The 23,543-nt window shown below is 52.7% G+C and overlaps 1 protein-coding gene across 5 annotated transcripts in view; it reads left to right on the forward strand.

Annotated features, from left to right (window-relative positions):
* Positions 1 to 19,550, forward strand: part of TRAF3IP2 (TRAF3 interacting protein 2) — a 32,612-nt gene extending 13,062 nt beyond the window's left edge. For 2 of the 5 annotated variants that reach the window (XM_017658796.3, XM_017658798.3), the window contains 7 exons: positions 6,625 to 6,817; positions 9,618 to 9,778; positions 11,767 to 11,855; positions 12,438 to 12,506; positions 13,470 to 13,586; positions 16,627 to 16,701; positions 19,028 to 19,550. In XM_017658796.3, the coding sequence (XP_017514285.3) occupies positions 6,625 to 6,817; positions 9,618 to 9,778; positions 11,767 to 11,855; positions 12,438 to 12,506; positions 13,470 to 13,586; positions 16,627 to 16,701; positions 19,028 to 19,174 (851 nt within the window). In that variant the 3' untranslated portion in view covers positions 19,175 to 19,550. Of the gene's footprint in view, positions 1 to 6,624; positions 6,818 to 9,617; positions 9,779 to 11,766; positions 11,856 to 12,437; positions 12,507 to 13,469; positions 13,587 to 14,049; positions 14,264 to 16,626; positions 16,702 to 19,027 lie in introns of those variants that run through there. The other 3 variants (XR_012124657.1, XM_073220772.1, XM_037012194.2) reach the window with 3 other exon arrangements.
* Positions 19,551 to 23,543: the final 3,993 nt, after the last annotated feature.

Raw genomic sequence — 23,543 nt, forward strand, 5'->3', positions numbered from 1 at the left:
GTAAGACTTCTACCTTTAACTACTTTTTAAGCATTCTGTATAATTTTTATGATCACAACAGTAATATTTATTCACTCTCAAAATTGAAATGCCCAAAAGTTCAGCTCACATTTCCATCACCCAAATATAATTCCTTATTGGGCTTTGACATGTTTATTTCTGTTTTTTTTTTCTTTGCATATATATATTTAATGTAAAATTAAAATGATTCCCAGTGCCAGTCAATATGCTCCCTCCAGCATCATGTACAAACGCTGTCTAGGATTTCATCAGACGGATCTACCAAGTCATTTTTAAACTATTCCCTATTGTTGGACATGTAAAAATAGTTTCCAGTTTCTGAGTCAATAAGCAATGGTATGACAAACATCACGTATGTTAAGTTTTTATCGGCGTGTCTGATTAGTTCCTTAGCTTAACATCCAGAGGTGTGAATACTTAGTCAAGGGCTTTGTGATCCTGAGTCCCAAGCAGTTGCCTTTATCTGCTAACAGGAGAGGGTCTCATTGAGACAGACAAAGAAAGCCCTGAGTTGTTCTAATTTGAGGAAGATCTTCCAGTTGAAGTTACATGACCTGCTGAAGCCTGGAAATGGCACCATCAGCAGCCCAGTCTCCGGAGGCCCTACAGGCAGGCTCTTAAAATGTGAGCATTCGAACTCCCGACTGGGAACGCTTTCGGTGTCTGATGCCTCACGACCTGCCTTCCTTGTCCTGTCCCTTCCCCCTCTCTCTCTGTTCTCTCCTCTGCTAAGAGACAGCTGCTGGTGCACTGGGAGCCAGGAGAGGTGGTGGACGGCAGGAGAGCGCTTGGATGGCGGAGGGAATAACTCATAGGAGATATACAAAGAGCCAACGAGCGTATGAAACCAAGCTTAACATTATTCAACTGAAGAAAAATGCATATATACAAGATTTTTAAGATACCTTTTTCCTAAGTAGATGTGCAAGAATAAAAACCTTGGACAACATCCAGTGTCAGTCAGGTTATAGGGAAATGAACACCTCATCTACCCTCACAGAAGCATAAATTGCACCGTCTCTGGAAGGCGCCCTCACCGCCTCACAGCGTTCAACGTGCTCGCGTGGGCCCAGCAGTCTCGCCTGTAGGAATCTGTCCTGTAGAAACATTAAACCAGCACACAGAAATATGTGAACAGGCGTGTCCACTAAAGCATTATTGTCTTAGCATCAAAAAGAAAACAACAAAAATGCCTGTCAGTGAGGGGACAGGTGAGTAATTGGTGATCTGTTTGTACAGTGGACTCTAGGTCTCTGTTAAGGAGAATGAAACCCACCTTCTGACAAAAAAAAGATTGAGTGGAAAAGCAGGATACGGTGTTGATCCCACATGGGTTATTTTTTTGAAACCATTAATGTTTAAAGACTGTTAAACAGTCTGAAACTGTTAACTGATCATAGGATGGGGGAGGGCAAGGAATGAAGAAGAGAAGGGGAAATTTTCCTTCTAACCTTATATACTCTTCTTTAATTTGTTAGAGAAAACAGGCATTACCTTTATAATTAAAAAACAAGTAAAAGTTAAAAAAGAAGGAAAACTAAGGGGAAATGAGAGCGCACAGGTGGGACTGTGCACCCCAACTCTCCTGGCTTCCGAAGGCCGTCTCATCATTCTGTCGGGAAGCCCAGCGCATTCTGCGGTTTTTCCTAGGGCTGTGTAAGCCCAGAACATCACGGGGCCTCCGGCAGAGACGTAGCCCACCAAGGCTGCTGTGAGGATTAAGTGAGATGATGTATTTTAGTCACTAGGAAACTGCTGGCTTGCAGTAAGCGCTCCAAAACCAGCGGCTCTCGTTGTTCTTTAAATGGATCCTGCAGTCCAGTCCCCTCTCCTGCCAGGTCCTTCTTGCTGGCGCAAGTAAGCATTCAAAGCAGGTGTACAATGCTTAGTTTCACGTCAGGGCTGTAACTGCACCTACTTGCCAGCAAGACCACTTTGGAAAAGCTGTCCACCCAGGGGTGCTTGTGCAGCTGGAAACCACGGCTCGCGGTTCCGCTGGGCCCAGAATGCACTGCTTCCCCATCCCCCGATGAGAATGCACCTGATGGTCACCGCGCAGACGGTACACCTTGGCCTTTGCGAGTTGATACTGCTCACTCCTTCAGTGTAAGAAGAAAAAAAAAGTTAAAGCAAAAATAGTTACTGGTCACTCCTTTAGTGTAAGAAGAAAAAAAAGTTTTCAAAGCAAGTGAAAAACAGAAAGTAGAGTAAGCCTGCTTCCTCCTGCCGCACCTCCTGGAGACGTCGGCCTCTCACAGACCCAGGATCCTTTGCAGGCGAGCACAATGGACGTCCCGGCTGTGCGACCACATAAAACCCACGATGTCAAAAAAAATTGGCAAAAAAAGAGCTTCTGAGCCCTTATTTTACTATAAAATGTTTGCTTTCTCTATCACAGAGACTGAAAGCAATGAAACTGTGGTCACAGGCCTACAACTGCACGTAGGACCCAAAAAAGCAGTCACTGGTATGCTGGAATGCATGCACAGTCACAAGTAAGGAAAAAACAAGCCAGATGGACGCAGTAATGAAGGAGCTGCTCCTGGGGTCCCAGCTGCTCACAGCTGTGGGAGCCCCTGTAGCAGCCTGGCCGGCCTTTTTCGGCTGCACTGGCTGTACTATGTCGTGATGTTTTCCAACAACTTGAGAATCAGATTTTATTTTCTTATAAACTCTTTTAATACCTTCCTTAATAAGGAAGAAAAATGTTAAATGCCTTGACTGATAAGTAGAAAAACTCATTTAGGATTTGGCTCACAAATTCCAAGTGGTAAAAGCCCAGTCACATGAAGGCTGTACCCAGGCTACGAGAACCGCGAGGCTGGAAATCACACACAGTTCTGGGCACGCGTTTACGATTGTGCAAGATCTGTGTTTCGTGCTGTGATTGAATTGCTTCAGGATGGAGAAGCTGCCATACTGCCTGAGCTCTGTCCGTCACGCCGCCCACCCCCTGCAGGATAAACCCTCTTGCCGGGGTTTTCGGCCCCAGGACAAGCCTGTGGGGAGCTTGGGGCGGTCATTCTGTCCACCACCTAGGTGGCTGCCGACCTGCATGCCTCACCGCTGACGAGTGCTGGTCTGTGTTTTCAGAACAGACACCCAGACACAGATTTTCTCTCTCTCTCTCTCCATTTATTTTGAGCTACTCAGGAGAACTGTATCCTATTTATCTCCATTCACTGAATGCCCGACAGCAAGTTCAATAAATATTTGTTGAATGAATAAAAGGAAATCTGTTCTCTACTTCCTGGGGGAAGAGTGATGCCCAGTCATGAGTAGAGCTTTGTGATACCAGGCGTTAGAAGGGCCAGTCTGTCTTTAATCGTATTACAGGAGAGGGAGGGAATGGGGAGGTCAATGGGGTTTGGAAAAGAGCTGCCCGTTCATTTATCGGTCTGTCCAACAAATATTTGCTGCGCCAGACGCTGGTGTACAGCGGTGGACCACCCACGTGGTCCGCTGGGGACGCAGACGAGAGGGCAGAGGTGCCGTGAAGGAAACAGCCGGCTGTTAGGACAGCCATCAACAGACAGGGTGGCCGGGAGGCCGCGTTCAAGCTGAGATCTGAAGGGAGAGGAGGCCAAGAAGAGGAGCTGTGCGGTTTGTAGTTGAGATTCGAAAGCAGGCCCGGGGCCAGAGCAGGTGGGCAGGGAGGCAAGGACTTGCTGGGAGAGGAGGAGCCCAAGACCGGGCCAGGGAATTGGGTTTCACTCCAAGTCCAGCTTCTTTAGGAAAACAGAAAACTGACCTCTATTTTCTGGGATAAGGAGCTTAGAGTGGTACCTGGCCTATAGCAAGTGTGGTAAATGGTGGCCATTTCTACACATACAGCACCCCGCAAACGAGCAGGGTTGCGTGGGGTGCTTAGGGCTCGGACGGCAAGGTGCTCGTTTACCTGACAGCTTCACGTTCATTTAGCAGCTTCTCCACACAACCATTAAATTCCAGACAAAATAAAATTCCACTGAGAAAAGGGAAAGTTTGTGATTGACCCTCAGATGTTCGGTATTTCTTTATTCTAAATGCTCGAAGGCCAGCATACAAGACCCTGTTGTCGGTACTCTCAGTTTAGAAAGAGGTGAGGTGGATCGTTTTCATCTGTTCACACAAAGCACTGCAAGTCTTTGCACAGGTGGCCATTTCAGAAATGAGAGTCACAGCTAATCAGACACTTAGCCCACATGCCTTGGTGATTTTAATGATACGATTTGTTGCTATGAGACAAAAACATGTTGTGCAGGAAATAATCTGTTGGAGCCGTATGACCTTGATTCAGAGGCTCTTGATCAGCAGCATTCACACCCACTCTCCGCACGAGACAAACCCGGTGACTAGAGCTTGGTAGTCCTTTTAAGGCAAATAAAACACTATTAGCCCATCATTCCTTTGTTCTCGCTTCCAGGGGTTAGGAAAAATCAGCAGGCGGGGAGTGGGCAGCCTCGAAGCCCCACACCTAGCAAGCAGACAGTAGGGCCCTCGCCGGCTCCTCTCCTGGGTGCAGGAAGCGGGCATGTGACTGTCCCGGCCCACTTACTGGGTGCGCCATGCGTGCCGGGCCTGTGCTTGGAGACAGGCTGGCAGTGGACATGGTCCACAGAGCATGGATGCTCGTAGGCAAGGCAGGCGGAGGTGACAAGGGAGAGTCACACTTACACAAATGCATGATAAGCTCTGGGAAGAAAATAAAACCAAAGGGTCAGGTAGGACAGGGCGACAGGGTGGGGGTGGGCCTCTCTGGACAGGCGGTAGCCCACCTGAGCTCTGGATGACAGGAAGTTGGTCTGTGAAAATACAGGGTGAAAATATTCTGGGTAGAGAGGATGTCAGACAGGGTCCCAGAGCTGGGGACAAGATCCATCTACAAGCAGGGTCGGTCCCTGCCTGGCGACTGGACGCGGTGGTGCTTTTTGCCCTTTTCTATTGTCCGAGCTGCAGCCTTTTGTCCTGAAACTCCCCCTGGCGATCTGGACCCGTTGTGATGTGCCTGGCCTGCCAGGAATGCGGCGACACCAGACCACATGGTGTATCTTACCCCAGAAGGGCCTCCTGTACCAGCCGGGGGCCTGGGATGGGCCCAGGAGCCTCCTTTGATCCTCGTCCCCTTCCTCAAGCCTCTAAGGCCATGACCAGGCCTAAGCAACAGCAGGTCGAGGTCAGGCCCAGGAGACAGCCCGGGCTGGACGTGTGTTCACTCCCGCTGGATGACGTGCAGCAGCAGGGACCTGGCTGGTGTCTGGGCTGAAGCAGACAGTAGACCGAGGCCTGGCAATCTGCCCACTGAGATACCGGCTCGGGCACGTGTCAGCATCATCAGCCACGTTGCCCGCGTCCTCGCAAGGGAGACCCGGAGGCGGCCAGATCGTGAGCACGCGTGTTGTCTTCTGTGCAGTGCTCGAGGCCGTCACCCCAAGTGGCCCCTGACCACTCACAGAGGGGGAATGAGACCCTCAGCCGCATCCTCACCCGCGCTCGGGCTCCAGCACACTGTGCTGCTTCCGGCTCGCCTGCTGTTCTCCCGCTTTGCACCCCGGTACGCGCCCTGCCTGCATGGAAGGCAGGCTTGATCATTACTCTTACGACCAGAAAGACAGACCAAAGAATATTGTTTTGAAAAACAAGGTCCCTTCTTGCCCAAACCTCCTGGGTCATCCAGCTGCTCACCTGGGCAGAGGAGCAACATTTGGATCACCAGGAGGCACCTGGTTTATGGTACACAGTCAGGCGCCTGACCTTCTCCAGCCCCTCGTAGGCTGGGCCTGCCCCTAGGGCGCTCCCCAGCCAGACCTGGGCCTGCCCCTAGGGCGCACCCCACATGGACCACTCCGAATGCCCACACCTGGGCTGCTCTGGGCCTGAGCAGCTCCCTTCGAGACGCACTGGGCCCCTGCATGCCTCCGCTGGTCTTCAGGTCTCTCTCTCACCTGGCCAGGGTGGCTGCTTTCCCTGGCCTGGCTGGGACCGACTGTGTCCCAGCTCACACATTCACACGCGTCATCGCAGCCCTGGTGGGGCCCTGGGGCTGTGCTCTCTCCGGCCCTGTCCCCAGGTGCACACAGCCTCAGCGAGGGAGGACCGAGAGCTGGGAGGTGTTGCCAACTGGCCAGCTGCTTCCCAGGGGCATGTGCCAAGTTTTCATTCAGTCGCTTCTTCCTGGGAGGGAATGGCACACACGTGTGAGTGTGTGTGTGTTTCAGGGGATCCACGTCGGGGAGGAAAAGGAGCAGTAATTCTCTCTTTGTCACGTGGATAGCTTCTCCAGCCTTGGATTCTGGCACCTGGGGGGTCACGCTAGGAACGGGGGTGTGAGAGAAGTTCACCGTTGGCTTGTCCCGCCTTATTAAGAGGGCTGCATGGAGCTCGTGCTTTCCAACTGGACCCAAATTCCTGTTCTACACATGTTTTTATTTAGGAAAAGAAAAATGACTTAATTTATGAAAGCTATCGAGTCAATAACAGTACAGAAATTTACCAAATACCTGGGAGGGGTAAGTGGCATCAGGATCCCTCAGTTAGTATGAGGACCAGCATTTGCCCCGGGCTCACCCTCCTTCCACAGGAAGGGGCTGATCTTCCTGTCCTCTCTGCTGTCTTCATCCACAGATGGCCGTGGCTACCCGCAAGCGGCCTACCAGCAAGCCATCCAGCCAGCTCTGCCTGGGCCACCCCTGCCTGGAGCCTGTGTGAGAGGCCAGCACCCCGTGCAAAAGGTCATGGTGAACTGTCCCGGCCCCTGGGCCCAAGAAGAGAGGCTTGGACAAAGAGACCACCCCTCCCCAGGGCTCCCACGGCACCAGTAAGTGACCAGCCAGCCTTCCAGCGTTTCTAACATGAAAAAGAATGATGCCAGTGCCATCAAGTTGCACCAAAACTCTTGTCGGTTTGCCCCCCGGGTGAGTGACCAGCCCACACAGATGCCTTCTCAGGTCAGGGGGAAATGAAGCTGGTCGACAAGAATCCCTTTAGCAGAGACGTGATGCCGCTGGTGACTAGTCACGGCTTCCTTGAAGGAAAGACAGACACACCCCCCTCCTTTACATTCAGCTCGCCTGGCGTTGTAGCCCACGAAACAGATTTCTGTTTTTACTATGACTTCCACTGTTAGGAAGTTCCTTTTTGTATCCCTAGTTTCTTTACCTGCTTAAACCCATTTGTTCACTTTGAATTTTTAAATTCAGTTAGTTCTCAATAGGAGCTTCAAATAACCCATTAGCTTCTTTTGTAATAACAGCATTTGCACGTGCTGAACACCATTCTGAGGGCTGACCTACACTTCTTCCAGAAAGACGATTCTGGCTTCTCTTGACTTCAGCCGTCCGACCCTGTGATCATGTTTCTCCTCACGGTTCTCTCTCACTCTTCAAGTTTTCCTTTTCTCTTAACGGATAGATCTCAAATACATAGGAAAAACTCAAGTGAATGGACTTTCATAATTCATGATAAAATTGGAAAGAGAATAGATGAAATGTTTGGCCTTGTTTAAGCACAGCTTCTACATACTCCCTCAAAGTAGCACTGTCTGTGTTTTGGTGCTAGAATGAGGCATGAAGGGCCTACGAAAGCAGATTTTTCAGCAAAACAGAAATCAGTAGTTAGCTCCAAAAGTTCATGGAAAGGAAAAAAGCCCACTATATATTTGCAATGGCAGATAAGGCACATGCCTTCTCTCCACTTTACTTAAAAGCCCACCAGTCCTCAGATTTTCTTTTGAGACAGAGTCTTTTTTTTTTTTAAACAAAATTGCATGGAGTTTAGATAATTAAGTAAAATTAATTTTTGTATTTATTAAGTAAAAAGTGATTTTACTGCTGGATAAGCCCTTAGTGCAGAAGAAATACCTAAAATTCCAAGAAAACAAATGAAATTTAAGCATTTTTGTGAAATGTTTTGTGTCGAATAAGGGAGGCAAGAGTAATTTTTGAAGTAAACGTTTGTTTTGAATAATTTTAGATTTACAGAAGAATTGCAAATAGAGTACAGAGTAATTGCTTTTGTGACATTGTTCTAAGCCTGCTATGCAGTCTCCTTGGGTTTATTTTATTTTAGGATAATGAAAACTAAGTTCAGGTAATGATGTTAATTGTCCTCTTACTGGTAATTTGAAAGAGAACCAGAACCTTAATACAGAAAGTCACTCTGTCATTAATCTCCACGATACTGCTTTTATCTGGAAGTTTTGTTAATATTACTGAGGCCTTCACCATGCTTTATCAAATGAGCAATTGTCTTTTAGAGCAACTAAAAAACTTTAGGTATAAAGGGATTTAATGTGAAACAAGATATGGAAGTAGGACGCCATTAGATGAAGACACATATTACAGGAATTTTTTTCTAAAAATATAAAATGAAAATAATTTCCTCAGTCACATTTTAGAAATTGAGTATACTTGAGATTCTGTGTAATTTTATTTTAAATCCTATTACATAAGTCTTTCAATTTTTTTATTTTGGGGTGGTAAAAATTTGAAAATATAAGCAACAATCTATAAAAGCCAGGCATATGCACATAGATTTTATAACCAAACATTTCTTTAAATTTTTCATATAAAACAATCTCAAACACAAAAAATAACAAACATCCACAGTCCCACTACCTAGATTTTTAAAAATGTTAATGTTAACATATTTCCACTTGCTTCAACGTTTCTTTTGTAAAGAAATTAAACATTATAGACTCAGTTTTAGTGCCCCTATCAGTCAGTATTCAGTTACAGAAAACAGAAACGACTCTAGCTGTTTTAGAAGGAATTTAATGTAGGGAACTAGGTGTTCACAAAATTGTTGGGGGTTGACGGAGCAAGCCTAGGCTTCTAGGAATGACCACAGAACAGGACACCAAATGACCTGCTTCCTCAGTGCCCGCCAGAGAGGCTGAGTACCAGAAAGCCACCAGGGAGCACCCCGTGCCAGGCCACACGCCACAGCAAGTCTAGAGTCAGGAAGCACCACCCACCACAGATGGATCCGTCCCGCGTCTGTTAGGTCTGCGCTGGCCAAATACAGATGCCTGTGCCCTGACCGTGACCCCGTGAAGCCGGTAATGTGAGCTGGGATGTCTCAAGGAACTCAGCACCTCGCGCCTGCGCTTCAGAGTGCATGTGGGAATACTGGCAACTATATAGCATATAAGAACAGGGCAGAAACTTCTTTAAAGGTCTTCCAAGTGAGATTTCATCCATATATCAGCAACATAAATACTTTTAAACCTCCCTTTTATACATAATTACATGTTCTCTGTATCATGAGCTATGTCCTCTTTTTATCCGAATGTCTGTAGCAGCAGCTTTGTACGTCACCCATTATGCTGTTAGACTTATCTTCCCATCCGACAGCCCTTGAATGCAGAAAGCGAATCCCATTTCCCTCTTTTGATCCCGAGCATAGGCCCTCCTTCCTCAAGGCAGGTGGCCGAGCTGCTTATTGACTGAAACTCCATGCAGCAAACAAAGCTCATTCCTCTGGCTCAGAAAAGAAATGGAGGCAGAGGGAAAAGGTCGCTCGCTGGTGTCCCCCATAGTTCTTAAAGGCTTTCTGTGCCTCAAGGTTTGCCTCTGAAAAAAAAAATTGAAAATTCACTGTGAATCATTCCTTTCCAGGGACCAGCTGTATAACCAGCCTCCTGACGAGTGCCCGGAGCACCCTGCAGAGTCGGGACCACAGGGTGCCCAGGCGCCACCCGCAGCTGCTGTCCCCAGACCCCCCAGTAACCCTGCGGCCAGGGGAACTCTGAGAACAAGCAGTCTTCCAGAAGAACTGCGTAAGCTGTTTGCAGTGCTGTTGTCCCTTCTCCTTGTCAGGTCTTATACTTTGAGAGTCCGTGATTATTCGTCTGCAGTCCTAGATATTTATTGCAGACACAATGACATGAAATTTTTTTTTTCGCTTTTTGCTAAAAATGTAACCAGCGCTTTGTATGAATGTTTTCAGTGAATCTGACACTAGCAGTGGTGTTCACAGGGCACTTGCTCCTGAATTTCTTGAGCTTAACTCCAACAACAGATGACTTCCATGCCTTTTCCTCTTCTAAGTGAGGTTCTTGAGTGGACTTGCCCCTGGATAAACTGATGGATGTCCTGTGGTGCTGGCCAGGACCTAGCGTCTCCCCATGAGTTAGCGGCAGCCATTGAGGACGAGGTCATTTCCTGTAGGAATAAGCAATCCTGTTTGCAGAAAGCTGTCTCGCATTCTCCTTCCTGCTTCATGACCAAGCAAAACCTGAGCCTTTTGTTCAAAGAAACAGTCGACTAAGTGTCGGGTGGCGGTCCCTTTTCCACATCTTGCAGACAGAGCCCGAAATGTTGGAACATCACCAGAACGTTCTCGGGATAAGGTCAGTCAGAGCAGTGAGCTCCAGACACCTCAGGAAAACAGCTGCTCCTTGTGAGACTGTCATGTTCTAAGGTGCTGCTGGAGACGCTCAGGTGACGCTAACTAACCCTTTTTCCAAATTGGGCATCTCCAAACCAAACTTGAAAATGACGCCCTTTCCAATTGCTAATTCCTAGTGGGATGTGCGTGCTGTCCACCATTCAGAATGCTGAAAGATTTCTAGGACAACGATCCATTGTTATTTTACATTCAAATATATTTTTTTTCTTCTTAAAATACTACACATTTTAATTTTGAGCAGTTTTGGAGAATGCATGCTGCCCTGCATAGGATATAGTCCCAAGGTCAGTCTGTAGATCATATTGATCTTACCATGATCTATAAAGGGAGCCCTAAAATTCTTACATAGGAATTGGTTGATGATCAGGTGTCGAGAAGAAAATGAATTGAGCACCACCAATATGCCTGGAAGCTCAAATGAGCCAACGCGCCTCCTGTTCACACTCCCACCAGAGGCGGGTGTTTCAGGAAACCAGGGCCTAAGCGTGGGTGGACACCTACAGACGCGTATTTTCCCTGCAACCACCCTTCTTTCCCACCTCTGCCCAGGGGCTTTGTGAGATATAGCCAGTCCCTCCCAGACTAAGAGCCAACACATACTTGCCCACCACGTTAATGTGCTAGCCAGCTGGTTGCCCCAAGGCCGTGCGAGCAAACGCTGGTCCTCACAATGGCTGGGTCCGGCTGCTGGGCACGAGGCCGCCTGTGGCTCTGGGCTGTCCCAAGGGGGGCGAGGGGGCCAGTGGCCCCGGAGTGCCCTGCGGCAGCACCTGCCCTTCAAGCTGCTCAAGTTCCGATGAACATTTCTGAACTGCACCTACTCCAGATTCCTGGGTTTCCCCCCAGTGAGTGGATGGGGGGAGGCGCAGAACCCCTTCCTCCCCCACCCTCCCCTGCTCTCATCTAGCAAGGGGTCAGCTCTCATCAAGCAGAGAGCATCGTGAGGTCAGGGGAGGAGGACACTGCCGGGTGGCACCACAAAGCCTAGCATCCCCGGCTGCTGGAGAGCCCTCCTCACGTACACAGTGGTGGCCTGGCCCTACGGACCTGCGGGCTCTGACGGGTGTTTTGCTGGTGTGGCCTTTCAGAGGGTCTCCTCAGCCTGTCTCAGCCCACCTGCCTGCGCCCTGGGCTCCCCTGTCCCCACACCCGAACAGTCTGCACGCCCTGGGCAGACTCCTGCCTGGGGCCTGTGCACCTGCGTCCCGAGGACGGCTGCAGGCCTAGGCGCCCCCCCCACCTGTCCAGAGGCGGCCCTCTCGTATTTGTGGAGGACAGAAGGCATGGCACACAGTTCACAAGTGTTTGGAATAGAATAATTTGACTAGTTTCTAATGAGCGTGAAAATCTCTCTAGGGAAAGTCTTTATCACTTATTCTATGGACACAGCCATGGAGGTGGTGAAATTTGTGAAGTTCCTGTTGGTAAATGGCTTCCAAACTGCAGTAAGTATTTTATTCAAAGGGGAAACTGAGCAATTAGAGTAAATACATTGAAAGAAAAACAAGGGGAAAACCTTTACATAGCTGTTGATATGCTAAGCTGTATTACTTCACCCGCTTATTTTACAAGGTCCTTCTGCTGTGCACTGGGTTGTGAGGTTTGAAGTGGGAGCCATGCACAGCTGCTGCTCCACACCGCGATGCACAGCAGCGCTTAGGGGCAGGAACACACCACACGTTCTGGGGGGTCTGGTCTAGCTCTAAAATGCAAATGTACGTGTAAGGTATATTGCAGCTTATATCCAATTTGGGGGTCTCAGATTTTTAAAACACACTCATTATGTAGGCAGAGACATTTTCATGTGTAGCACTGTGTCCTAATTATGGATGTCAAGTACTTGAAGGCCTACTAATGTTGAAGTAGGGAAACTGCATTTTGTTGTTTTGACTTCCATGCCCCTCCTGCCTGCTAAAAATGTTAGTAGCTTTTTCAGTTTTAAATGTAGGGTCTCCTGTGCTTTCTCTCGCCCTGCATCTAGAGCAAGCTTCTCGTAGAAAGCTATCTGCCACACCTTTTTCTTGTAGATTGACATATTTGAGGACAGAGTCCGAGGCATTGATATCATTAAGTGGATGGAGCGGTACCTCAGAGATGTAAGTACATCCTGGCACTCTGAACTCGTTTTCTGGCGAGAAAGACCGTCAACTAGCTCGTGAAGCTGTTCATGAAAGGAGCCGGCCGGCCCCCAAGTCCCAGCTCAGAAGGTCCTGCAGGCAGCAGCCTCATGGGGACGTGGACAGGAGGGACGGGCCGCCTCCTGCACGTGCACAGGCAGGACTGACGGTCCAGCCCCTCTCGGGCGGTCGATGGCCATCAGAGCAAACATTATCTTGCCCAGAACCGGGAAGAAGGAAATGAAGGCGGGGAGGGGCAGGATTCAGCTCAGTCTGGAGCCCCACCAGGTGTTTTGTCGGGCTGGGCTGCAGGGGTTCCTGGGCAGCCTCGCCACACGCCCACTCACAGCCCCCGGGCTGGTGCTCCACCCGCAGGACCTCTGCGGGCCCCTGGGACACCTCTGCTTCCCCGGGGCAGGAACTGGCTGCTGCCCTGCGTCCACACAGGCCTCTGGGGCTGCTTCCTTTGTGGGGAGCCGTGGGGTCAGAGTCCCCGCAGGCTGGGGTTTTTCGGCCTTTCCTTTTGCCCACAGCCTGATGCTGTCTGTCAGGGCCTGTTCCTCCTGCCTGAGCCGAGCATCGTCCTGCTGCCAGCAGGGCACTCACGCTGGCCAGAGCCAGTTGCCCGGGCGCCTGGTCACTGGGGCTGCTGGTGCAGGATCACTGTGACGCAGGCTTTCACTCGCCATCTATCCGCGAGGGCTGTGGGCAAACCGCGTCCGCTTAGGAGAGCTCCTCTCGGAGCCACTGGCCCCGCCACTCGGCAGAGCCATGAAGGAGAAAGAGGGGAGTGGGGGCGCCTTTCTCTAAGCGCAGACGCGGATCCCAGCCCCGTGCTGCAGTGCATCGGGGCCACGGCGGTCCGCTGGCGATGACCTGCCCGCCTCTGCCCCCTGGGCCACACTTTGCGCTCTGTAAGTGCGCTTCCTCCCTCGTTAACAGAAGACTGTGATGATAATAGTGGCGATCAGCCCCAAATACAAACGGGACGTGGAAGGCGCCGAGTCACAACCGGACGAGGATGAGCACGGCTTACACACGAAGTACATTCATCGGATGGTGAGTGGGGGGGCCTCCTCCGTCCTCTGTGAGACCCCGAAGGCAGCCTGCAGGGGGAGGAAGAGCCCCGGGCAGGAGGGGGTGCTGCTCTGGCTCCGTCTGCCTATGGGACCTTGGGCAGGTCATCGCGTCTCTGGACTCCGTGCCCTGTCAGCGCCAGGGGAGATTAACCCGGGGCCTCCAAGTGCCAGGACTCAGCGGGTGGGGCGCTGCTGGCTTGGCTGTGACCAGCAGACGTGAAATCCAAGAAGCGGGAGACGGGAATGTGAGGGGAGTGGGCTCCTGCGCCGCCATCACGGTCTGCCTGCTGCCTGCAGAGAGGCGGAGGAGCCTGGTGACAGGGACACAGTATTGTGCTTCAGACCGGCTTCCTCAGGTGCCGGCGTGTGACCACGAGCCAGCCGCTTCTGTCAGTCCGTGCCTCCGTGTCTCTATTCATGAAATGGGCCGCTAATACTTACAGTGCCTTATGAAGATCAGATGAAATACACTGCCAAGTGTGTGGCCCACAGTGGACGCTCCATCGAGGGCAGGGACTGTTCTTAGCTCACGGCAACAAGGCCCAGCGCACCTGAGCTCTGGGGCCCGGTCACCCCTGGACAGACGGAGGAATGTACAGGGAGCTGGAGGCGCAGCCTCTGGGGGAGCTCTGGAGACATCGCCCCTTGGACCTGGGGGTGAGCTAGTGGTCTCCCGCTTCCCTGAGTGTGTAGATGGTGGGGACACAGTTTGCTTGGTGGGGGCACGACTAGACTTGTGACTTCAGACTCTGTACAGCCCCCAGTGGGCGGCTGTGGGCCTCCCACCCCCCTCAGCCAGAGCTGGTCTGCCTCTCTCAGGCTGTTACCAAGGATCCTGAGTTTTACGAAGGCTTGAGAACCACTGGCCTGGACCCTGTAAGCTCCATTTCAGCTCTGGCTCTGCACAAGCTGGGAGGTGCCTGGATGGGGCATAAGCAACGAACCAGGAAGACGGGCGGGGGCGGAAGAACCGGGCAGCTGAGGGCCGAGAGCTTCACCTTGGGGGTGACTTAAGTCCAGGTCTGTCCTGTGGGTCAGGAGCTCAGAGAAAAGGCAGAGGGGGTGGGAGCTGTGTTCCCCTGCGGGTCCTCAGTGTCTCTGTCCCCCTTCTACCAAGTGCCGCCATTTATTTGGGCTTGGAACCAACCCAAAGTAAAAGCTGAGGCAAATGGGGGCTCAGGAGTAAGGCTGAGAGTCCGGAGAAGGTACCCCTCATTTCCATTCTCTCCCATTGGTGGGCCCAGGAAAGGCACCGTTTCTGCCCTGAAAGGTCCTGGCGGCTCCGGGTGCCGCCATCCCTGTCTGGCGGCTGCGTGTCCGCACGGCCCCAAGCACTCCACGTCCTGTCTGCATGTCTCGGAAGCTGCCAGTCCCGGGAGCTGCCAGCTGGTGCGTGGGAAGGGCCCAGGTCCCTGCCAGCTCCTGAGGACAGCTGTCAGGCACTAGCGCACAGCCTGACCTCAGGGCTTGTCTGACTGCCCAGCCGTGACCCAGGGTGTCTCCAGATTCAGTTTCCTGGGGCAGTGATGTCTGGGTCCTTCGCTATCCCTGAGGAGGTGTAAGTGGCCAGACACAGACGTGCCTTCCTGCACACCTGGCTGACTTCCTGGTCCCCTCCTGGCAGCAGAAAACTCCAGGACAGAGGGAGTGAAGAGGTGCCTGTGAATAACTGCGTCACAGAGCCGATGATGTCACAAAAAGCCAGTATCTGGAAATATGGGAGGAAATTAGAATGCACCACTGCCAGCTGGCCCCTCAGCAGACTGGGGAGCCTAGTGGATGAGCAAAACGGCAGTACGCGCCACCCTGGAGTCAGGCCGCAGTCCCGCTCTGCACTCTGATGCCCGCCCTGTGCCCTTTGTGCAGGCGTCTGCCCCCGGGTGGTGGGTCTGTTAGGAGCATTGCTCTCGGCTCATCTTCTGGTTTGTGGTTCTGAGAAGTCAGCTCGTGCAGGATTGGTGTGTGTGCATGGGTGTGTAAAAGGTTGTTCAAGAGGGGTTTCCACTGTAGTTGTCACCCCGGCCACCCCCTTCTCTGCTGCACAATGGAGGCATCTGTTATAAAACAGCGGTAGATGAAACGGTTGGGAACACGTAATTCCTCATCTCCATGTGATCAGAGGACTGAGAGCTTTGTGCTGGTCACAGGATTTGGAAGACTCTAACTCCCCTCATCTTGAACATTCTGGTTTTGATAGAGTTCTTGGCAGCTAAACCTTTTTGGGCTGCCGCAGCTCAGAGTAAACTGGACCTAGTGTGGGGAGCCTAAAGCTTGGTAGGCAGCGCTCGCTCCCTCCCATCTGGCTGCAGCCACCATGCCTCTGAGCTGGTCCCAGCCCCAGCAGCGTTCAGGCCCCCAGACACTGGTGAGCATGTCCTCTCCTCCGCCAATTTCCCGGCTGAGCAAACCTCTGTTTGCAGCATCCAAGTGGCACCTCCCCTGTAACTGTCCTTCGAACGCTGCTGCACGATGCAAGGTCCCCAGGTGGGCTTCCACAGCAGTGCGTTCATGGTCTTCACAGCACACCGCTTTAGCAGTTCACCTCTCTGTTGTCTCAGTAATCTGCTGGCTTTGGGAAGATAGGAATCATATCAGTGGTGTTATGGCAAACTGGTTCTCAAAAAAAAATTCTGATTTGTAGCATTTGCCCATCCCCATAGCAGGGATGCTCCCACCAGGGCCAATTTCAAGGTACCAATGTGAAGCCACTGAGCACAGGGTTGTGCAGAGACACACACAACTGGCCTTTGTGAGCTGGGTGGAGCCGGCGCAGCGTACACCAAAGCTGTCCCAACTCTTGAAACCCAATCTAGCACAGAGCGTGACTTTTAAGGGGCCTTCAGTGAATGACTGAGGAGCGAGTGGATGGCATAGATGTGTGATGTGGAGAGCTTAAACTTGTAAATGTGGGGCACTCGGGTAAGGAGATCGGAACTAAAGACCAGGCAGGCTTCGTGGGCAGGGCTGCACTCCCCCCTAGTTGCGGCTGAAATCAAACCTCCAGGTTCATTCTGTTCCAGATGCAGATTGAGTTCATACAACAAGGAAGCATGAATTTCAGATTCATCCCCGTGCTCTTCCCGAATGCTAAGAAGGTGGGCAAATGACAACCTGTCGCTCGAGCTCTGGTCGGTTTGCTCTCTGAGGTTGTTGGTGGGAAAGCATGTCAACTCTCCATCAGGCCTTAGAGACAAGAGCATTGTGGGGAAGATGGACCAGGTGCCCTGCTCAGAGCAGCAGCGTGGACAGGCTGGTACTTGACCGGGTCAGCCAAGCCATTAGCATTATCTAGCAGGTCATACGTCCTAAGGGCTCATGGCCATCACACATACAAAGCCGTCTGTGTTAACTCACGAGAGAAAGGAGGCTGTTTGCTGGGAACACGTCTCTCCCTGTTCCACATACAAGCCAAGGCGCACCCTCCTGCCCCCTGGGCCCTGGCACCTGGTTGAGCTCTCAAAGCTGTAGAATGCAGGAATGAAATCTATGCAGTTACCAAAGTGGACTTTGCTGGAGTTCCTGTGGGGCTTTTGCACCAGGAGGACATGCCAGCGGGTTTGGGTATGGGCAAAGCCCACTAAGGCCCTGTGCCAGGCCTGGCAAAGGGAAGGCAGGTGTGGTAAACATCTTGAGAATCAGACCACAGCACCCTGAACTCAGGCCCAGTGTCACCCCGGAGGACCCTAAATGTCAGGGACTGCATCGTGACGTCTGACCTGGATGAGGTAGGGTCGACAGATGTGAGCAGGACTCCGAGGGGAGTACAGGTCACAACCCGCGTGATCGCATCCTTTCCATCCTCACCCAGCTCCCCATTGCTCTTGCTGCATGATCTCCTCTCTGGTCCCCTGTCTCTACTCTGTCCCTGTGCTGACTGTCAAACAGGAACAGCCAACATGCAAACCCGATAGGTCTCTCTCCAGCTCAGAAATTCTGTGGTGGGTTCCCACTGACTGTAACATCATATCAGTGTTCTTAGTAGGAGGCCCCTTGGAAGAGGGCTGTGCCCACGTGCTCAGCCTCCTGTCCGGGGCACACATAAGTCCAGCTCTCGTCACACTGGCCTGTCTCAGCTGGCCCTCACGCGCACCACACTCTCGTGTGTCTGTGCCTTTGTGCTTTCTGTGCCCTCTGCTCACAGTGCCCTTCCCTGACTTGTCTGCCCAGGAAACTCTTGCTCAGCCTTGGATCCCCCAGCCTTGCTAGCCTTGTGATGTCCCCATATACTGAGCTGTGCCTCTCTAAGAGCTCTTAATCAAGTGCCTTGAGTCAAGGGTGCGTCGTTGGGTGGGGATGCTGGGAGCAATCGCTCAGAGCTGCTGGAGCATGGGGATAGAAGAGCGGACCACTGTCAGCTGCTTTTACTGCTGTTTTTGAGCCTTCAGGCCATCCCCGTTGCCTGACTCGGGGGAATCTGCTCCCTCCGCCTGCCCCTGCGGTATGCCGTGGCCTAGAAAATAGTTTCTTGATGTTTTGGCATCAGAACACTATGAACGCGTCAAGGCAGTAACTGTTTCATGTGGGTCCCCGGTTCCCGCAGTGCCTGGCTTCCCACTGGTGCTGCTGAGCTCACCCTGCAGTCCCCAGCGTCCCACCCCTCAGAGGAAAGCCCATAAGGTCCTCCATCCTGGCCTCCCCTCCTTCTGCACCTCTCTCTTTCTTCTCTAGCTCCTGCATGAAGCCGGGAATGCTCCCCCCACAGGGCCTTTGCACTGCCTCTCAGATCTTCCTGGACCCAGACAGCCACAAAGCTTGCTCCCCCTGTCCATTTTCTCAGGGAGACCCTTCCTAACCACACTGTTTAACAGACCTTTCAGCCCTGCCCAGCACTTCCTACCCCCATTCTCTGTTTTATTTTCCTCCACAGCACACACCACCGTTGAACACACATCCATTTTACTTTTTCATTATCTGTCTTTCCCCAAACAATGTCCTCTCATGAGGGCAGTCAGCAACTGCACCCCACAGTCCCCAGTGCAGTTTCTGTTCGGCCTGATAACTGGGATCTGTGGGCTCCCTTTACTGCAGGCCAAATCTGTAGCTGGAATGAAAGGAAAATAAATTAGATTAAGCCCATGGCCTCCGTGTACTTCTTCTGAAGCCACAGAGGAATTCCCATCACTCTGCATGGCCTCTGTCCCACCCCTTTCATGTGAGGTGGTGAAAAGCATGTTGAAATGTAAAGGGCAGGTGGCCATGGAGGCCGTGCACATCTGGTTTCCGTGATGAGATACACAGCCTGTGCCCAGAGCCGTGAGCGTGTCCGTGCAGCCTCCTTCCAAAAGCAAAGTGGCTGAAGTCCCAGGACAGCTGGGCAGGAAATGTGCGTGGAGGGGAAGCCATAGCCGTTTGGGAGCCAGCCTGGGGTCTGCGGTCCAGGTGTCTTCACGGCCTCAGCCTCTGTCATTCTCTCACCCACAGGAGCACGTGCCCACCTGGCTTCAGAACACTCACGTCTACAGCTGGCCCAAGAATAAGAAGAACATCTTGCTGCGACTGCTCAGGGAGGAGGAGTACGTGGCTCCTCCGCGGGGGCCTTTGCCCACCCTTCAGGTGGTGCCCTTGTGATCGCTTGGGGCTGGGTGCGTGGGGCCCTGTTCTGACAAGCATTCCTCTAGCTGAGGCAGTTTTCAGTCCCTCTCAAAGGGACCCTCTGACCCCAGAAAACCTTGTCCTCCGGAGACCTCATCTGTCCTTGAAACGGGGCCGTGGCCGCTCTGGATTCCCTGCCCCTGAAGCCTGCTGCATGTTCCCCTAAGTCTGACAAGTCCATTGGGCCGCATGGTGCTTAGCAAGAGGATAGAAATGGTGTTGCAATAACTGTAAACAACCGCAAGCATCCCCGTTGCTTAAGACTGCTTTTTGAGTTAGCCAGATGTTGTGTGTCCTGACTAGACCAAACTGTGATTCATGCACAAATAATAAAATGTTTCTTCGTTTGGAAGACTGTGTTTACTTATCTCAAAGGGTAGATATACAGTAATTCAAAATGATGTAGGCAGTTGCTTCCAGGGACATCAATAAAGCTGCTTAGATATATTAGATAAATGTAACAGGCCGTTCTGTGTTAGAGAATTAAAATCAGATAGCTAAACAATCCCTTTTAGCAGAATCTTGAAAGCTTTATTTGTGAAGTGGAACTTTTTAATAGAACAACTTTGTACAATACAATCTATTCTAAATAGATTCTAGATAGGGTCTGGCTACATATGTAAACATACTTGCATCATGTGAAGTGCTGGGATGTATGATTCGGGCCAGAACTTTAGGAGACCCATGCTCTCATCTTGGTTCCACCACTTACTTGCTGTGTGACCTTGAGTCCATTCACTTTTCTGAAATTCCCAGGGACTCATTTATAAAATGACATGGATAAAAGTATCTAATGACCCAAAAAGGTTCAAGGTCTACCACCTACATTCTTTTGAGTGTGACTGAGTTTTCATAATTATATCTCCCAGTTGTAATATATTTTCTTTACAGGGACATTTTCTTCTTCTTTTAAGATCTTCAATGACACCCTCATATTAATAACTTTAGAAGTAAATATGTATCTTGATCATCTGATCTCAAAAAAAAGAATACACAAACAACACTATATATGAAATATACGTACAATTGAACCTTGAACAAGATGGGTTTGAAGTGTCAAGCCCATTTATATGCAGACTTTTTCAATAAATGCACTGGACACCTCTAGGTGAGATGAAAAATGAAAAAAATAAATGTACTGGAAAATTTTTTGGAGATTTGTAGCAATCTGAAAGGACATTTTCTTTTCTGTAGGTTACTTTATTGTTAGAACATAGCATGTAATACATATACAAAATATGTGTTAATCATCTTACGTTCTCAGTAAGGCATCTGATCAATAGGCTATTTAGTGGGTAGGTTGGGGAGTGTCGAACGTTATACACGGATGTTTCAACTGTGTGTGTGTAAAATCTATGTAAACTATATAGAAAGATGACTCTATTTATGGCCCAAGAGGAGGGTTTTGGAGGCTGAGAGTGAGTGCTTCTTACGCGCCTACCTGGCCAATGAAAGTCCAACTGTGCCGTGAAATAGTTCAGCCCTTAAATGTCACCATTGCCAAAAGACAGATACCAGGGAACAGTAAGCTCTGCTCATGAACCGCGAAGTGCACTAGTCCATTTACATTGCAGTCGAGATTCCTACTGGGTAAGGGGAATGCTTGTCTAAAAAAACAGGAAAAGCAAAGCAGAGCTGGTTTCCCGTAACTGGCGGGGCATTGCGGTGACAAGGGTCTGCAGCTCTGGCGCTTGAGACCCGGGAGGGCCGCCCTCCTTGCCCGCCCCCAGATGTCGGGACAGACACCCAGCCGCGAACTCGTCCCCCGGATCTTCCCCGAGGTGACGCCTCGGGGCGGATTCACACAGGCGTACAGGAAATGCCCGCAAAGGTTCGGGAAGTGATGCGGCCCCCGGCCCTTCAGAGGCCGGGCTCCCGCCCCAGGCGATGGCGAACGACGGGCCCTGACGCTCCGCGAGCGGCCGGGGAGGCGTCACGGCGGGAGCAGCGGCGGCAAAAAGCGGAACGCAGGGTACGCGCTCCCCGCCGGCCGAGGAAGCCTGCGGCCCGCGAGCGTCGAGGGGGCGCTGACGGCTCGGCGAGGGCACGGCCACCGGCACGGACGCCTTTCGTGCCGGGGCCGCCCCCGTCCGCGCGCGGTAAAAACAAGCTGAGCCCCAAAGCCTCATTCAGGCCTAAACCGCCCTGAGGGGTCAGGGGCACAGAAAGCGACATCGGTGTCTGTCTGATGGTTAGTGACTCACCTAAGGTTTTAAATGTGATTCTAAATTTCAGTGACGAGTTTCAAAATGTCTGCCCATCCGGTTCTATTTCTATGTGATCAGGAGACACCTCGGCTCACGGCTGCAATCCAAGCAATGCACGAGCTGTTTCCCAGCTCGGCGCCCAGAAAAGGTGTTCATTTTTCCTTGTTTTCCTTCCGAACATCGAGCCGCCCGAGCCAGGGCAGCCGGCGCTGTGCTTTGACGCTCCGGGCCGCGTCTCGCCACGTTGGCCAAGAGCATCTCCCCCAACCCCACCCACGTCACCGCCGCCCTCGCCAAGGGGACCCCAAGTCCTGGGGCCGCGGGCACGTGGGCCGGAAAGTTCCTCAAAACACAGTAATTCTCTTTCTCGGCGACGCCGGAAGGCCCGTGAGACGCGCGCCTCGCGGCAGATGGAGAGAGAAGGCCGCCCAGCCCGCAGGCCGAGGCCCGCGTTTTCAAGATCCATTAGCTCCGTGTGAGCCCAGCCGCATGAACGACGAACGGCAGAAGAGAAGCCAGGGGCGGCCGGACCATTAGCGCGTATCATTTACTTCCGCCGCGGTGCCTTCAGGCGGGAAGCGCCTGGGGTTCCCGCGCGTGCGCAGGCGCCTCAGGCGCGAGGGACGTCGGCCCTGAGGCTGCGGCCCGTGCGGGCCTCGCCTGCACCCTGCGCACGTCCGTCGGAGCCCGGAGGGCTTTCCGGCCGTGACAGCCGGCTCGTTCCCGCGTGAGCCGCCGCCTCGCGGAGGCAAACCGAGCGTCAGGGCCGCGGGACGCCTGGGCGGGTCTCCGCTGTCCTGCGGCCCCGCCGCGCCTTGTTCTGAGGGACACTCCGGGAATTCACTGCGGCGGGCACGCGGAGTGTGGCTTGTCTTGAAGCGGGAGGCGCATTTATTCTGTACTGACAGCCTGTGAAAGCAGAGCTCAGTCTGGAGGGTCGTGACCCCTTCCCGGAGCGTGTAGGCAGAATCCGCTGTCAGGCAGGGGGGTTCCTTTCCGTTCTGGCCGACTGTGGGCCCGCATCGCCCTCACGCCGCCCCGCCGGGTGCCTCCCGGGCTGACGCGCGGCCGCCGGGACATCCCGTCACCCGTCGGGTGAGCACAGGACGCCCTCGGCGGGGAGGCCGCGGAAGGAGCCTCGGACGAAGGCGCGCGCCCCTCGCGCCCCACTGCGCACTGGGAAAGGCTTCGGCGGAGGCCGGGCATGCGCGGTGACGGCGGGACGCCCCCGCGGCCCTGGAGTCACGCGCTCCGCCCCTCCCACCGCCCCACGCCGACCCTGCGGCGCGTCTGCTCCCAAATTCCCCACTCGGAGCCCGGCGGCCGGGGCGCGGGAGGACCCCGCGCTGCGCTGTACTCCGTCTGCAGCCTCCCGGGGAGCCCGAGGTGCGGCCGGCCGCTCTGCCCAGGTGTTCAGGAAGCCGCATGGAGCCTTCGCTCAGCACTGGACGTCTTGGGCAAAGGTGACGTGTTCGTGGCCCGCCTCCGCCTGCTCCGTTCGCGAACACTTGCGTGGAAGGTGTAGGGCCTGCATGTCTCCCAGGACCGGTCAGCTGACCCGGGGCGCACGCCTCTCGCCCCGTGCCGACTCCCTGCCCCTCCAGGCGGCGCTGCTGGAGTGCACAGCGAGCTGACACGGGCGGCGCGTGGGATCCGGTGGGTCAGCGCGGGCGCTCGGCCGCCCGCCCGGCCCTGAGCAGCCGCCGGGTGCAGGCACCTGGTGGCCCCACGCAGAAAGCGGCCGAGGCGCGGCCCTGCTCCCCCCGGGCGGAGGCAGGAGAAACGCGCGAGGTGCAGCCGGGACCCGACTGGGGCACCTGGACGGGGCCGAGGTTTCCTCGAGCCCAGGGACCAGCTGCCTCCATCGCGCAATCCGCTGTCACCTGCGTGAAGGTTCAGTTACTCAGCAGCCTGCAGAGAGGTTTCCCCGCGATTCACGGCCCGCGGCAGGGCTCTCGGGTGGCAGATTTGCATGTCCAAAATGGACCCAAAACGTGGAGGTTTTATAAAACCCAACAAGTTAAAAAGAGAAGTTTACGTTTTTCTGTTATAGAGCCAACATGATGAGGATAGTCCTGTTTTTATGGTTCCCGCTTTGTTGACTGAAAGAAAACTCGCACTCTAGCCTCCAAGTGATT

Source organism: Manis javanica, chromosome 13 (assembly GCF_040802235.1).
Source record: "Manis javanica isolate MJ-LG chromosome 13, MJ_LKY, whole genome shotgun sequence".
Classification (NCBI taxonomy): Eukaryota; Metazoa; Chordata; class Mammalia; order Pholidota; family Manidae; genus Manis; species Manis javanica.